Source organism: Leuciscus leuciscus (assembly GCF_965113295.1).
Source record: "Leuciscus leuciscus genome assembly, chromosome: 23".
NCBI lineage: Eukaryota > Metazoa > Chordata > Actinopteri > Cypriniformes > Leuciscidae > Leuciscus > Leuciscus leuciscus.
Window position 1 is genome coordinate 15,704,394 of NC_138747.1, and position 14,099 is coordinate 15,718,492.

The 14,099-nt window shown below is 37.6% G+C and overlaps 1 protein-coding gene across 1 annotated transcript; it reads right to left on the bottom strand.

Moving 5' to 3' along the window:
• Positions 1–5,680: 5,680 nt before the first annotated feature.
• Positions 5,681–8,939, bottom strand: LOC309487608 (serine/threonine-protein kinase pim-3-like; the record flags this gene model as incomplete). The annotated part of the gene is made up of 10 exons (XM_082155329.1): positions 5,681–5,768; positions 5,907–5,995; positions 6,243–6,419; positions 6,615–6,993; positions 7,095–7,145; positions 7,294–7,388; positions 7,464–7,598; positions 7,915–8,098; positions 8,258–8,418; positions 8,699–8,939. The coding sequence occupies 10 exons, from the start codon at positions 8,937–8,939 to the stop codon at positions 5,739–5,741; spliced, it is 1,542 nt and encodes a 513-aa protein (XP_082011455.1). The 3' UTR covers positions 5,681–5,738.
• Between the last annotated feature and the right edge of the window lie 5,160 nt (positions 8,940–14,099).

The following is a 14,099-nucleotide window of genomic DNA, read 5'->3' on the forward strand; positions in this document are numbered from 1 at the left end:
AAAGGTTACATAAAAATATAAAGTTATAAAATGTCAACTTTGCCCTCAGTCAAAACTATTTGATCAGGAACAAATAACAGATTTGTAATATCATTTACACTTTATCATTGGTATGGTCACCAAATGCTGCTAGATGAAAATATGACTTCCTCAAAACAAGGAGCCAGACGCTACCAGGGCTACAAAGTAGCTAAAGCATTGTGGGGCCACTCATATCAGCCTGCTAGATGCTGTTAGGGGGAACAGTTTAGGACCCAAGGACCAGGGGCCGTATGTATAAAGCCGCTCAGAGTAAAATTTTAGTCTCAAGTCTGTCAAAATTCTAAGAATGATGTCATTTCACTTTTATTCCTAGACTTAAGAATAAGTGTGATTCATAAAGGTTCCTAAGTGTCAAGACTAGGTCTCAGCTCCTAAATTATTTAAGAGAGCTGAAGAGGTCTCTTAACCTAGTTAGGAGTAACAAGATGGCAGCAGAGAGGAGGTCGCCACGCACTTTTCAATGAAAATATGATGTATTGGAGTTACAGTAAATGATGACGGAGTTGATTTTATAGCAATGAAATAAAAAGGAAAGTAATAATTACATTTATTGCTGACTGGAAAAAAGCAGCAGTGCACCGGTGATGACTTGAGCTCATCATTCCACAGTAAGCAGGGTCTTAATAGCACTATTGTGGCACTGACCACATTAAATACAGTAGTGGCTAAAAGTGATGTGCAGAGTTTTTTTTTATTGTTTTTTTATGACCCTACAAGTTTGCTTAAACCATCAAAATATAAGGAAAATAAAACTTAGTGAAGATATTTATCTGACAAATTATGACTAAGTCAGGTCACTTTTTACAGTACAGATTGTTTCAAAGCAGCTTTACAGTGATAACAGGAAAATAATGCAACAAAGTTAGTTTGGGCTGTACAGCAGCTCTAGAAGAAAATAGTGTCATTGTGCAGCTTAAGTTAGTTCAATGATGATTAATTTCCATTGTAAAAGATCATTAGTTTCTATTTAGTTCATTATACAGCTGCTCTGAGAAAACAGTGATGTCATTGTTCAGCTCAGTTCAGTTCTCAGACAATGGTGTCAATCCAGGCAGATCAATAATATTGTTGAAAAAAGGGCTAACTACACCAACAGGTTTTTTTTTTTTTTTTAAACTAAAAAGCTCACAGGATAAGAAAAAAATCATACATTGTCTGCAACATAGTCAGTTATTAATATTTCATGGTCCTCTCTTGTTCATTTGTTTGACAGCCTTGGCTAAAAATGATGTCTGTACAGTTTGACATGTTTCATTGTGTTATCACAAATAAACAATTGACTCCAAGCACAACTACACAATACGCGTACAAAATCTTTAACACATTTGTAACCCTATTTGAATGAAGGGTGAGTGTCAATTTTCCTTGGCCTCACTTTTGGTCAATACTATATGGCAGTTCTTTGACTTTCCAATTGATCTTCAAATCTCGCAGTAAAATAAAGCCACTTTATTGAGTATTTCGGGCTTTCCTGAGTTGTTGGATCCATTGATGGAACTCATGTTTGCATAATTGCTCCAACTGTGAATGAGGAGACACGCATCAATAGAAAAGGGTTTCCACAGCATAAATACTAATTTGTGATAATTTTGCACAATGCACTGCAAAGCATTTTTTAAAATAAATTTAAATATTAAAGCTTCAGTGTCTTAATTAAATTATTTTATTATAATTAGATTAAATGATTGGTGTCATGCTGCAGTGACCTCATCCTTGCAGGCTCACAATTGGCTGATTCAGTGGTTGAGGGCGGCCATTTTGGGTTGACATCATTGTAGTCCTTAGTTTACAACACTTAAGTCCCACTTCAGTCAGCACTTAAGAATCAGTCTTATACTTTACTGAAAGTTGCTTTTAGCTGCTTTATAAAAGTCTCCTACTCTTAGAAAAGTCCTACTCTTTACTAAGTATTTTCTGACACTTAAGTCAAAGCTTAAGACTATTCTTAAGAGCATTTCTTAGAAGTTTTATACATACGGGCCCAGGGCCCGTATTCATAAAGATTCTAAGAATCCTCTCAGAAAACTCTTAATTTAGCTTAAAAACTTTTACGTAGGAGTCTTAGCTTAAAAGCGATTCGAGACCGATCTGAGAGCAACTCTGAGCAAGGAAAAGACAAAGAGCGGGGTTGACCCCGTTGCTATGTATGACACAATCTTTTGAAGACTGTGATTGGTTGGTTGTCCAAGAAGGGAAAAAAAAGTGATTTTAAGTATAGGGTCTATTCTAAGCCTTCACTTTGAAATTACATGCGTAATTTTTCCTATTTGACAGTTCTCACACACACACACACACATTATATATGTGTATATAAATCTTTTTTTTTATTTACCATGCTGTTAATTTCCTATAAGGTATTTGATTGGCTTAGAATGATAAAAATTGTTCCACTCTTTCCAATTACACTGATTGCTGGCATGTCTATTTAAGTGGTGGTTTGAATGTTGGTTTTTATGTATCAAACATGGAATTTTCCCAGTTGCCAAATATTGTAATAGTGATTACTTTCATTTCTGGCGCTATGGCATTTCTGTGCTGTGTTAGCGTGTCTCTAATAAGATCAGTCACAAACATGATCCCTGCACGATCTAATCTATAGCATCTTATTAACTCACTGTTATTCATTGTCTGCAACACATTTCTTCTCCCTCTTCGTCTTTCTGTCATTTTCTCCTCTGCTAAAGAAACTCTTAAGCCTCTTAAAAGTCCTCGTCCGTACTCATAACAATTTTGACCTTAAGACCTCTTTTAAGGGTTAAGATGCTTTCTGAATTACTTTTTTCTTTACTAGGATTTTTTCTTCAATTTTAAGAGTAAACGGCCACATTTCTAAGAATTTTCTTAGAATTTTGTCACTAGGAGCTACTCTTTGCATTAAGATTCTTTATGAATACGGGCCCAGATGTTTGAAAGAAAGACCTGGGCCCGTATTCATAAAGATTCTAAGAATCCTCTAAGAAAACTCTTAATTTAGCTTAAAAACTTTTACGTAGGAGTCTTAGCTTAAAAGCGATTCGGGACCGATCTGAGAGCAACTCTGAGTAAGGAAAAGACAAAAACTTTCATCTTAGTAAGGAGGCGGGGTTGACCCCGTTGCTATGTATGACACAATCTTTTGAAGACTGTGATTGGTTGGTTGTCCAAGAAGAAAAAAAAGAAGTGATTTTAAGTGTAGGGTCTATTCTAAGCCTTCATTTTGAAATTACATGCGTAATTTTTTCCTATTTGACCGTTCTCACACACACACACACACACATTATATATGTGTATATAAATCCTTTTTTTTTATTTACCATGCAGTTAATTTCCTATAAGGTATTTGATTGGAAAGAGTGGAACAATTTTTTATCATTCTAAGCCAATTACACTGATTGCTGGCATGTCTATTTAAGTGGTGGTTTGAATGTTGATTTTAATGTATCAAACATGGAATTTTCCCAGTTGCCAAATATCGTAATGTAGTGATTACTTTCATTTCTGGCGCTATGGCATTTCTGTGCTGTGTTAGCGCGTCTCTAATAAGATCAGTCACAAACATGATCCCTGCACGATCTAATCTATAGCTTCTTATTAACTCACTGTCATCCATTGTCTGCAACACATTTCTTCTCTCTCTTCGTCTTTCTGCCATTTTCTCCTCTGCTAAAGAAACTCTTAAGCCTCTTAAAAGTCCTCGTCCGTACTCCTAACAATTTTGACCTTAAGACCTCTTTTAAGGGTTAAGATCCTTTCTGAATTACTTTTTTCTTTACTAGGATTTTTTCTTTAATTTTAAGAGTAAACGCCCACATTTCTAAGAATTTTCTTAGAATTTTGTCACTAGGAGCTACTCTTTGCATTAAGATTCTTTATGGGCCCTGGAGTCAGAATTAAAATAAATTGAGGAAAAGTTTAACTGAAGATGGTTTGCAGTTTCATCAGCAGAAGTCAGCTTCAAGACTCTCACAGGAGTTCGTAGGCCGCCCTGCTTACAGTTACAAAGATCACAGCAGTTATACCCTTCACCAAGGTCTAAGCTACGTCCTTGCTTCAGGTTGAATGATTCTCATTGACTAAGAAATAGATAAACATAGTATTTTTCCACACATATACAGATAGACGGAGGCATATCTCCATCGATTATGCAGCTGACACTCTGACCCTGAAGTTAGGCACGTCGTGGCCTTCCAGGTTGCAGATTTTGGTTGCTGGGCGCCAGCATGTCCCGAACAACAACTCAGTCAATCTCCAATAATGTCAGTGGTTCCTTAACCTGTAACCAAGACTAACACACACATCGACACAGCTTTTCCAAGGTTGGATTTGGCCAGGCTCTAACTATAAACAGAAGAGTCCTCTCAAAACATCAAGATAATGCATTCTTTCTCTCAAGGAGAACTACACTTTAGTCTAACTGGAAAGTAAGGCTTTAACAAAGAAATGGTCCCTTAAACTATTGGCTTCAATGACCCCTATATGTTTTAACATGTTGAAGACCTTTCTCAAACACAAAACATGTCCCTATTTCATTTCTGGAAGCTGGGCTGAATAAGCAAGCACTGTTACTGCATTTAGTTATCAAATACAGACATTAAAGAATACATGAAAAGTACATTTCAGTAATCACACTGGTAACTTCTATAACAAAGTAAAATCTCCAGAGAAGTCATTCAACTCATTTGATATTTAGAAGGAAAAATATTGATTAATACCTTGATTATAATCACTCATTACATATACATTGAAGCAGCAGTGGATCCAATCCACCCCCTTCAATGCAAAACGGTAGGAAGAAGCAGCCAAAGACTGGAAATTCTGTGACATCCACTGCAGGATCCTTTGGAGAGCGCCGTGGCAGAAGCAGCTTTCACAGGAACTTCTGGGGCGGCCAAGAGAGGAATTCTGACATGACACGCAGCTCTGAAATCTATCTATAAATTACAGAAACGTCTGTCTGTCTGTCTTTGCATATCTCTCGAACCGTTAGTCCGATGGATTTCAAACTTGACAGGTGTCTTGCTACGGGCACGAGTAAGTGCATTCCCAAGTTTGCCATTGTTTGGATTAGAAATGCAAAAGATATTGGTAAATATATCGGTAAAAGAAGCACACGTTGGCTTTTACCGCTCTAGCCGCTGGCCTATCCCCCTCTCACACTGACACTGAGTGAGCACAGCCCAGGACCAGAGACAGAGAGGGTCTGGAGAAAAGAAAGCAGCGGAGCTTAAGCAGAGTTTTCTCTGAGTTCACTGTGTAGCCTGCTCCCTGAATCGTCGCGCTTATTCATTTGTGGATGTTAACTGAATATGTAAGTCAGCTACACTGTTTATTTCTGAATATTATACTTTATTCTGGTGCGCTTAACGTTATCGCTACTGTGTAATAGTAGCCTATGCTATTCACCAACTAAACAAATCCTATTCAATGCGTTCACAGTCTCTTTCACAGCCATCATTTGTAGTGGCCTATTCACAAACTGTTTGCACCAGCGTGTTTTCTCGGAGTTCACTGTGTAGCCTTTTCCCTCAATCGTGTAGTTCAATTTTCCACATTTATTGTATTTCATTATGTCAGTATCAGTATTTGCTTTCTACCATGCACAAATAAAAATGTCACTGAACTTTTGCTGTTTAATTGTAACAATGAGTACTCAAACACACCGAACCAACAATTACTAAAAACACACACAAAAAATTATTTTGCACGGGGACTTTGCACTAGTTCCTCTTAGTGTCTTGTTCTGTGACCTGAAACAAACAAACAAAACATTAATTAAATCACGTTATAGTAATAGATTACAATTAGAAGAAAACATTTTTCAAATCTTTAAAATGAAAAGTGAATATATCTTCAAAATCATTTGTAGCTGATCTAGGGCTCATTACCTTAAACCATTCATGTTGAAGGATTTTCCTCAAATCAATCCGTTGGCTTGGGCTATCCTTCAGGAGGGATCGAATCAGGAGGCAGCATTCTGTGCAGAACGATAGAAGTGAGTCAGATTATTACCTTAAACTTTACCCCTGCTGTCTTTGTATTAAGCTGTAAGATTCGACTATTCTATACTGTATGGTTAGAAAATCAGGAAAAATTATTGTATTATCCACATTATCTATCTTTTATAAAGCCACTTGGCTCAGTTGTTACTTTTTCCTCGTTTCTTTGTTTTGTATGATTTAAATTACAGTTGGTCTTCTTTGTTGTGATGAATGCCATCTTACCGTTTGACAAGCCAGGCTCAGACCAGATGTTATCATCAATCATCTGCGTGTCTCTTGGTTCTGGAAAGCGTCCACACACCAACAGGAATAAGAGCACTCCCAGAGACCACACAGTAGCTGGTTCACCGTGGTACCTGCCCTCTGTGTAGTACTCAGGTGGGCAGTAGCTTGGAGTGCCTGCAGGAAAAAGATTTGTCTGATGGTTAAGTACCATAGCATGAAATACCATAGCATATTTTCTCTGTAAAAACATCTGCCGTTTTTAATTTAAAAAAATGCTGCCTCAAAAGTGATATATGGTTTATATGAGATCAATTTAACTAGTCACTAGAACTTAAGTCCCAAACTACAGGTTTGATTCATAATTCATACCACAGAATCTTTCATAGGCAGATTCCTGCAGGAGATCCCCGCACCCGAAGTCAATCAGTTTGACCTCAAGCGTTTCTGTGTTGATCAGCAGGTTCTCCAGCTTAATATCACGGTGAAACACTCCATGGCGACAGCATATTTGAGCAGCCATTGTTGCCTGCGCCATAATAAATCGTGCTGTGTCCTCATTTAGGATGCCTTCGTGACAATCCCAAAAATCCCACAGATCTTTACAAGGTGAGGGACGCTCCAAGACCATGATATATTGGTCAGGCTGGTCCTGCCAGTCCAGCAGCTCAATGATCTCTGAAACCTTAGGGCCGCTATTAGCAAGGATTAATAGGCTGACCTCTAATGGGAAGGGTGCGGGATGACCAGCCTGGAAAAAAGATCATTGTTATATGAAGGTGTTGTCATTATGTTGGCATATTTTAATTTGAAAACAGTGGAAAAACAGCATAGCGAGTGTAGCCTACTTACAATGTAGATGTATTTCATGTTCTGCGGCTTTCTGGCAATCTTCACTGCCACCTGATCAACCAAAAAAAACATTTTTTTGTTACATTTCTAACATGTCAAATGCAGTAAATAGTGAGGAAATATACACTAAAAGACTTGAAATGGATATAGTGAGACAAAACAATTTGTTGGCTAAAATATTGTAAGAAAATGACGATACCTCAAGGCCATCCTCCAAGCGTTTCCCTTCATAAACAGAGCCAAATGCTCCCTCACCAAGCAGTCTGCCGATTTCATACCGGCTCAAAATGTTGTCTGTAAAAAGATGATTAATTTTAGTTGCATGGACAGCAGGGAGTTTAATGTTTGAGGTTATGGCCGTAAACTCACCCTCAGTTGTCACGTCTGCTCTGTTGTTGTGACCTGGTGCTGGACTGACTGGACTGTGATGGACTGGAGCTGGAGGGGTTTCAACCTGCTGATCTTCAAGACCACTGGATAGAGCTTCCTGAAGACCATGATCCTCTAGAGAGTTTGTAACATATGGTAATTAATGGCACTTCATTCAAGGGAACAGAAAAATTCCCCTAATTAATTAAGTTCCCATTAATGGATATTTGTGTAATACATTATGTAGACTTTATGATGTACAGAGCTCTAGTAAACAGAAAACAGTTACACATTTTTGAATGGTCTTATGATTTACCCTCAGTATGTCTCTCATATATCGCAGCGGTATCTTGGTCTGAGCAACCGCTCTGATCACAGTAATGAAGAGACGGCAGCTTCTCAAAACTATCCATCCTCCTACTCTTTCTCATTGGCTTCTCATTTTCCTCACCAAATTTACCCTGAGCGTGTCTCTCACTAATGGTTGCAGTGGTCTGATCCTCCACTTTCTGACCCTGATCTGTACTGCTGTGAAGAGAGAGATGCTCTCCAGAACTCCAGTGAAGAGAGAGGAGCTCTCCAAAACTACTCTTCTCCCTCTGTCTCTCCTGACAATCACTTTTCTCACTAACAGGCTGAGGATATATATAGAGCACATAGAAGAGATTTGACTTTGATTTCTTCCCATATCACCATAAACAAAGAACATTTAAAACAAATGCACAAAAAGGTGTCAAAATCTTCCAAATATTAATATATATTCAAATTAATTTGTAGCTTATTAGGACCAATACCTTAAACCGTTTATGGAAAAGTGCTGGACTGTGGTGCATTGGAGCTGGAGGGGTTTGAACCTGCTGGTCTGCAGGAGGAAGGACTTCAAGACCACTGGATAGAGGTTCCTGAAGACCATGATCCTCTAGAGAACAGGCACTGTACTGTAGAGAACTTTGATCTAAAGAAGGGATTATCAAACAAAAGCATGTTACAAATAAATAATAATAATTATTAAACATTGGATACTCATATTATGGCTATTTGTCTGTTAAAATATATTTTTTTTCAACTTTTATATTTTTTTTAAACAATCCTTGTTTAAATATTCATGACTTGGAATAAAAAAACATCTGATCATTGGCTTGATCAAACTTCAGTTGTATTTTGATATAATATGGTGTGGTAATGTGGTAATTAATAACTCTTCAGTGATATTCTCCAAAGGTCATTTGATTTACCCTCAGCTCTTCTCTCATTTATCGGTGCAGCATTCTGGTCCGAGATGATGCCGCTCCAGTCACAGTAATGAAGCTTCACAAAACTATCCATCCTAGACCTCTTCCTCATTGGCATCTCATTTTCTTCACCAGCACTAACGGGTTGATGGGTTTCAGCCGCATCGGTGCTGGATAATGAGGATGTGCTCTGATGGGACTCGTACACCTGAGCGCTAGAACTAAGCTTTCTCTTCAGTGCCATGATAACAGTTGTCCACTTGGGTAACTCTATCATATGAACTGCAGAATAAGCAATGACAAGACTGAGAAAACTGACAGTATATGGCGTCACAACGTTCTATTTCTCTATGACGTCATCGTCATCTATGACGTTATTCACAGCTGAGAAAAGGCTTTTTTTTTGCAGCGTTGAGCAACGTAGCCAATCACAAACATACCTGATGATTTCTTGAACGCAATGGCCAATCAGAAATAAGTTAGAATCCCATCGTCGCCACTAACTAAAACGCTGGAGTTTTTTTTTCAGTGAGTGCTGAGATCTGCACAGTGCACACTCAAATCCTCTCGTTATAATTTAACTTGTAAGAAAAAAAGTGTAGATTTATGTAGACTAAAGATATTTATTGTACAGTTGCTCAATCGATTAGTAGAACTTTGTGAGATCGCAATGAATAAAGATGAGTGACAGTAGCCTAGTGATTAAGGGAGTTCTTTTATGCACGCTTTCTAGGCGATAATCTAATCTGTTAAGAATTTGAAGAAAAAAAACGTATGTTTTGCTGCATTATAGGTAATGGTAAGGCAATAGGCTATGTTTAGGTAGCCTATTGTAAACATAACCACTTAAATAACAAGAGCGTTTATGCTGGGCCTCGGTTGTGTTGGTTGTTGATAGGCGACACGTACATTTCATGACATTCTATTTATAGTTGTTGTTTTTTTTTGTTTTTTTGAGGAATCGCATCTAGAGTTGGTTCACCCACCTGTGTTTCTATTTAAAACGTCTTACCTCAAGGGACTCGCTTTAACCTTGCACTTCACAATAAAACAATATTTTACTCTACAAATCTAAACGAATTCTTTGTCCATTGACAAATATAAAAACTTGAAACATAAATTATCCAATAATAATAATAATAATTTAAGCTCAGAATAATTTAGGTTATATTCTTTACTTATTGATTTATTTAAAAATTGAGATTATGAAATGACAGGATTAATAAGAAAATAGGCTAACCATTCAAAAATGTGGAAAATTATTTAAATCCTACACTATGTAGCCTAGGTAATGAATACAATATAATTGCTTAACATCTATAAATGTTTATATAGGCCTACTATAGATTAGTTAAGCATTGTGCATCCAAAGTGGGGCATAAAATAGCTTTGTTTAGGATTTTAGGAAGTTAAATAATTTATGTGTATGAAAAATACTTCTCTCTGATGTTTTTGATTCCTAGATGTTTTTGAGTCCAAGTATGACTTTCACCTTATAGAGGACCTGCCCCTCCTGAAGAATACAGAATTTTTTCCATATAAAGAAGTATTTAGAAAATGCTGAGACTTTAACTTTTTGGTTCTGCCCATTCTTTTCCTTTTCTCTTTGTCTTTCTCCAGTTTAGCGAGGTGTTCCTCCACTGCCTCCTCCTGTACGTACACCACAAATTTGTACATGTTTCCCTACAAACACACAAATAAATAAAACTGGATGACATCTTTGTTACAATAATATATGGCATCTTTAAGGATGACAGCTTTAAGACAACAATAACAAAGAGAAGTCGCATTTACAAATTGGAAACTCGGCAGATGAGATGTGAAGTTGGAAGGGGCGTGTCTATGGACTAGTGACACTTAAAGGGTTAGTTCCCCCAAAATTCTGTCAGTAATTAATTACTCACCCTCATGTTGTTCCAACCCCGTAAGACTTTCGTTCATCTTCTTTATTCAACTATTCATTTTCTTCTGTGTGGGCCTCTGACATGAGTTCACGTAGTGTAACAGCGCAGCGCAACATCAGAATGTAGGCTCACTATTGGCCGACGCTGGTCATGTGTGTGATGCGTGTGATGTTGGCCAATAGTGAGCCTACGTTCTGACGTTGCGCTGCGCTGTTACACTACGTGAACTCATGTCAGAGGCCCACACAGAAGAAAATGAATAATTGAATAAAGAAGATGAACGAAAGTCTTACGGGTTTGGAACAACATGAGGGTGAGTAATTATTGACAGAATTTTCATTTTTGGGTGAACTAACCCTTTAATGGAATAGTTCACCTAAAATCGCAAATTCTGTCATCATTTACTCACCCTCAAGTTGTTCCAAACCAGCATGAATTTCTTTCGTTTGCTGAACTCAGTAGAGGATATTTTGAAGAATGCCAGTAACCAAACAGTTTATGGGCACCATTGACTTCCATAGTATCCTCCCACCCCCTTCCATACTATGGAAGTCAATGGGGCAGAGCCACACCTAAATATTTATCTATTTATCTAAATATTTATTTATATGACCTCTGTATATTTAATTAATAAAAAATAAAAAATAAAAAATAATATATGTTTTCGTATTTTCTAGACAATTTTAAGTCAGAAAGTGAGCAGGATATATTAAAATATAGTGCATGGATTCGACAGGCAAACATGATACGAGCCCTCCCCAGCTCTACAGCGCCCCACACATTTCCAATGTAGATCTGTGGTGAAAAATGGAACTGCAGCGTCGCATAGAGAGACATTGGGGCAACTTTCTGGCTGCCCTGCTTATTTTCACGTGACGTTAACTCAGGCTAAACCTCGCTCCAGACCAAGACGATATCAGTCCGCTTCAGCTGTGTCTGCATCAGGTCAGTAGTTGGCATGTCAGTTCTTCCCTATGTGGAGTATCAGATTAATTAGAGTATAAACCCTTTGGTTTAAACGTGCTCATGTGAATAGCTTTTTTATACAGTAGGCTAGTTATGTTGTGTTTGTTTTGTGCTTGTTCTGAGATTCGACATGACCTTTTTTTTCCTCACTGGATTTCCTAACTTGTCAGGCTGAATAACGCCTGAATAAATAAAGGACATTAGAATTCTGCCAAAAGTGTGTCTGATGTGTCCAGCGAGTACGATATTGAGCTTACAAAATGTTTATCATAAACTAGCTCTATAAGACCCAGAATCTGCCCTACCTAACGTTAAATGTATGGCGAGGAGCCGCTACTGCTAACGTTACCCTAATATCTTATTTTGTGTTCAACAGAAGAAAGAACTTCATACAGGTTTGGAACAACTTGAGGGTGAGTAAATAATGACAGAATTTTTGGGTGAATTATCCCTTTTTATGCTGCGATATTTTGACATGGTAGAATGTCCCAAATCTTGCATATTCCTCTCCTCTGCTACACAATCAGGAGTAGGCCTATCCTATGTACTTTATGGCGTAGTATAAGTAGGTGAACTGAGTCGCAACAAAATTCCTTCCCTTTGTAAGATTTTCACGACTCACTAATGACTAGCTGATGCATTTTCAGTCATCTTAACCGTGTGCTTATTTGTGTCACATACTAGCAATGCTGTTGTGTCATTAAGAGCTTTCTTCATTGAAAATGATCAGCACCATGGGATTAAAAAAATGAAAATCAAAACAATAAAATTAGACAATAGCTTACAGAAATAGATTTCAAAACAGAAGTATGAATCAGAATAATTTTTAAATAATTTGATCAAATTAATATTTCATGTATCGTATTGTAGCCTAGAAAGGTCAGATTGGGACATTATGATGTGACGCTGCCACGCCAGAAAGACGGACAGAGAGTAGTAATCGAATTTAGAAAGAAGATAAATACTACTGTGCATCCCTATTAGGACATTTTTTTCCATGTCATTGCAGTAGCTCGTCAGTAGGTGGTGGTAAATGCTCACAGAGGAAACTGAAAGAATGAAATTGCTCCATCCCAGTAACGAAATTAAATCCATCACCCAACAAACTTTCTTCATTTGCAGGTGTAATGTCCAGATGGTGTATGTTTCCATCATTTTTACTCAGTTTGATGAAAAGATAGGATACATTTTACTGGATTAATTATCACTTTGAAAAAGATGAATCTATAATCTTTGATCAAATTTAAAGAAGCAAAATGCACAAAATGCAGTAATTACCTTGCAATGTTTGTCTTTTTGCAAATGTCATCTTATGTATTTTGATATGTAACTGTATATCCTTGTAACAGGATTTTTTTTTTTTGTCCTGGTAGCAGCACAATGGCTTGTGATATCTATCAATCCTGCCCTTTTTAAGGTCTTTCAGAAAGATACCCTCAATGTCATTTCAGTGCGGTTCAGGTGTCTTATCATTTATCACAGGCAGACTGTGTAAAGAGCAGCAAAAGGCCCACAGAATCCAGAATAAAATATAAACCTCTCCATCATTCTGTTGAGCTGTGTTTTTGTGGTTTGTCTCACGTAGAGACCTGCACACACACTCTGTGTGACCTTTATCTGTGCCTGTGATGTGAATTGTGCCATGACTTAGACATAGACAGTGACATCCTTTACTTTGTATTTTTATTATTCAGCATCTTAAAGTTATGTGGATATTACCCTGTCCTTGAGGGACACATCAGAACGGCATTAGTGATGTAAGCACTGGCAGGATGTTCCCAGACATAATACATTTTTGAAAATGCCACAGTGTGTTATGATGGTGATGGTTTTTGTTATGATTTATCTTGCTGTTTTACCTCCATGTTTGGCCCTAAACAGTTAGTTACGCTTAATGATGTTTCTGGCCTTGGACTTGCTCCTACATCTGTGTTGAGAATAAAGGTCGATGATGTTCGAATGCCCACCTTCACCTCCAAAAACATAAAAAACAGCTTTAACCAGTCTAAACTAGTTTTCAGGTCTTTAAGGTACAGTAAGCGATTTCTGAGAAACACTGTTGATATTTGAAATCAACCCAAACAAACACACCCCTCCCTTCATTGCTCCGCCCCCAAAATGAACGAACATGCAATGCAATAGTGGATGCCTCTTTATCATAGCTGATGCGAAGCAAAGTAATCCTTCATGAAAATGATAGCTAAAATGACGAACAAACAAGGAAGAACAAAAAATGTATATACAGTACACAGTATACAAGCAAGAGTTTGCTGTTAGTCACTGCTCCAGATAAGCAATGACGCTCCAAACTATCTTGTTACTATAGCTAACATTACAACAACAGCAAATCATGATTCTGTGAAACAGACAGCAAATCTAATGTTACTCATGTATGGAACAGAAACAACGCAACATAGGCATCCGTTTTCAGGCCTTCCCGCTTAGGTCTCTCCAGCACTGGGAAACTTTTCTAATATTAACGCACGGCCTAAAACTCTTGCCTGATCATAATTTTTCAAGTGATATTCCTCTGA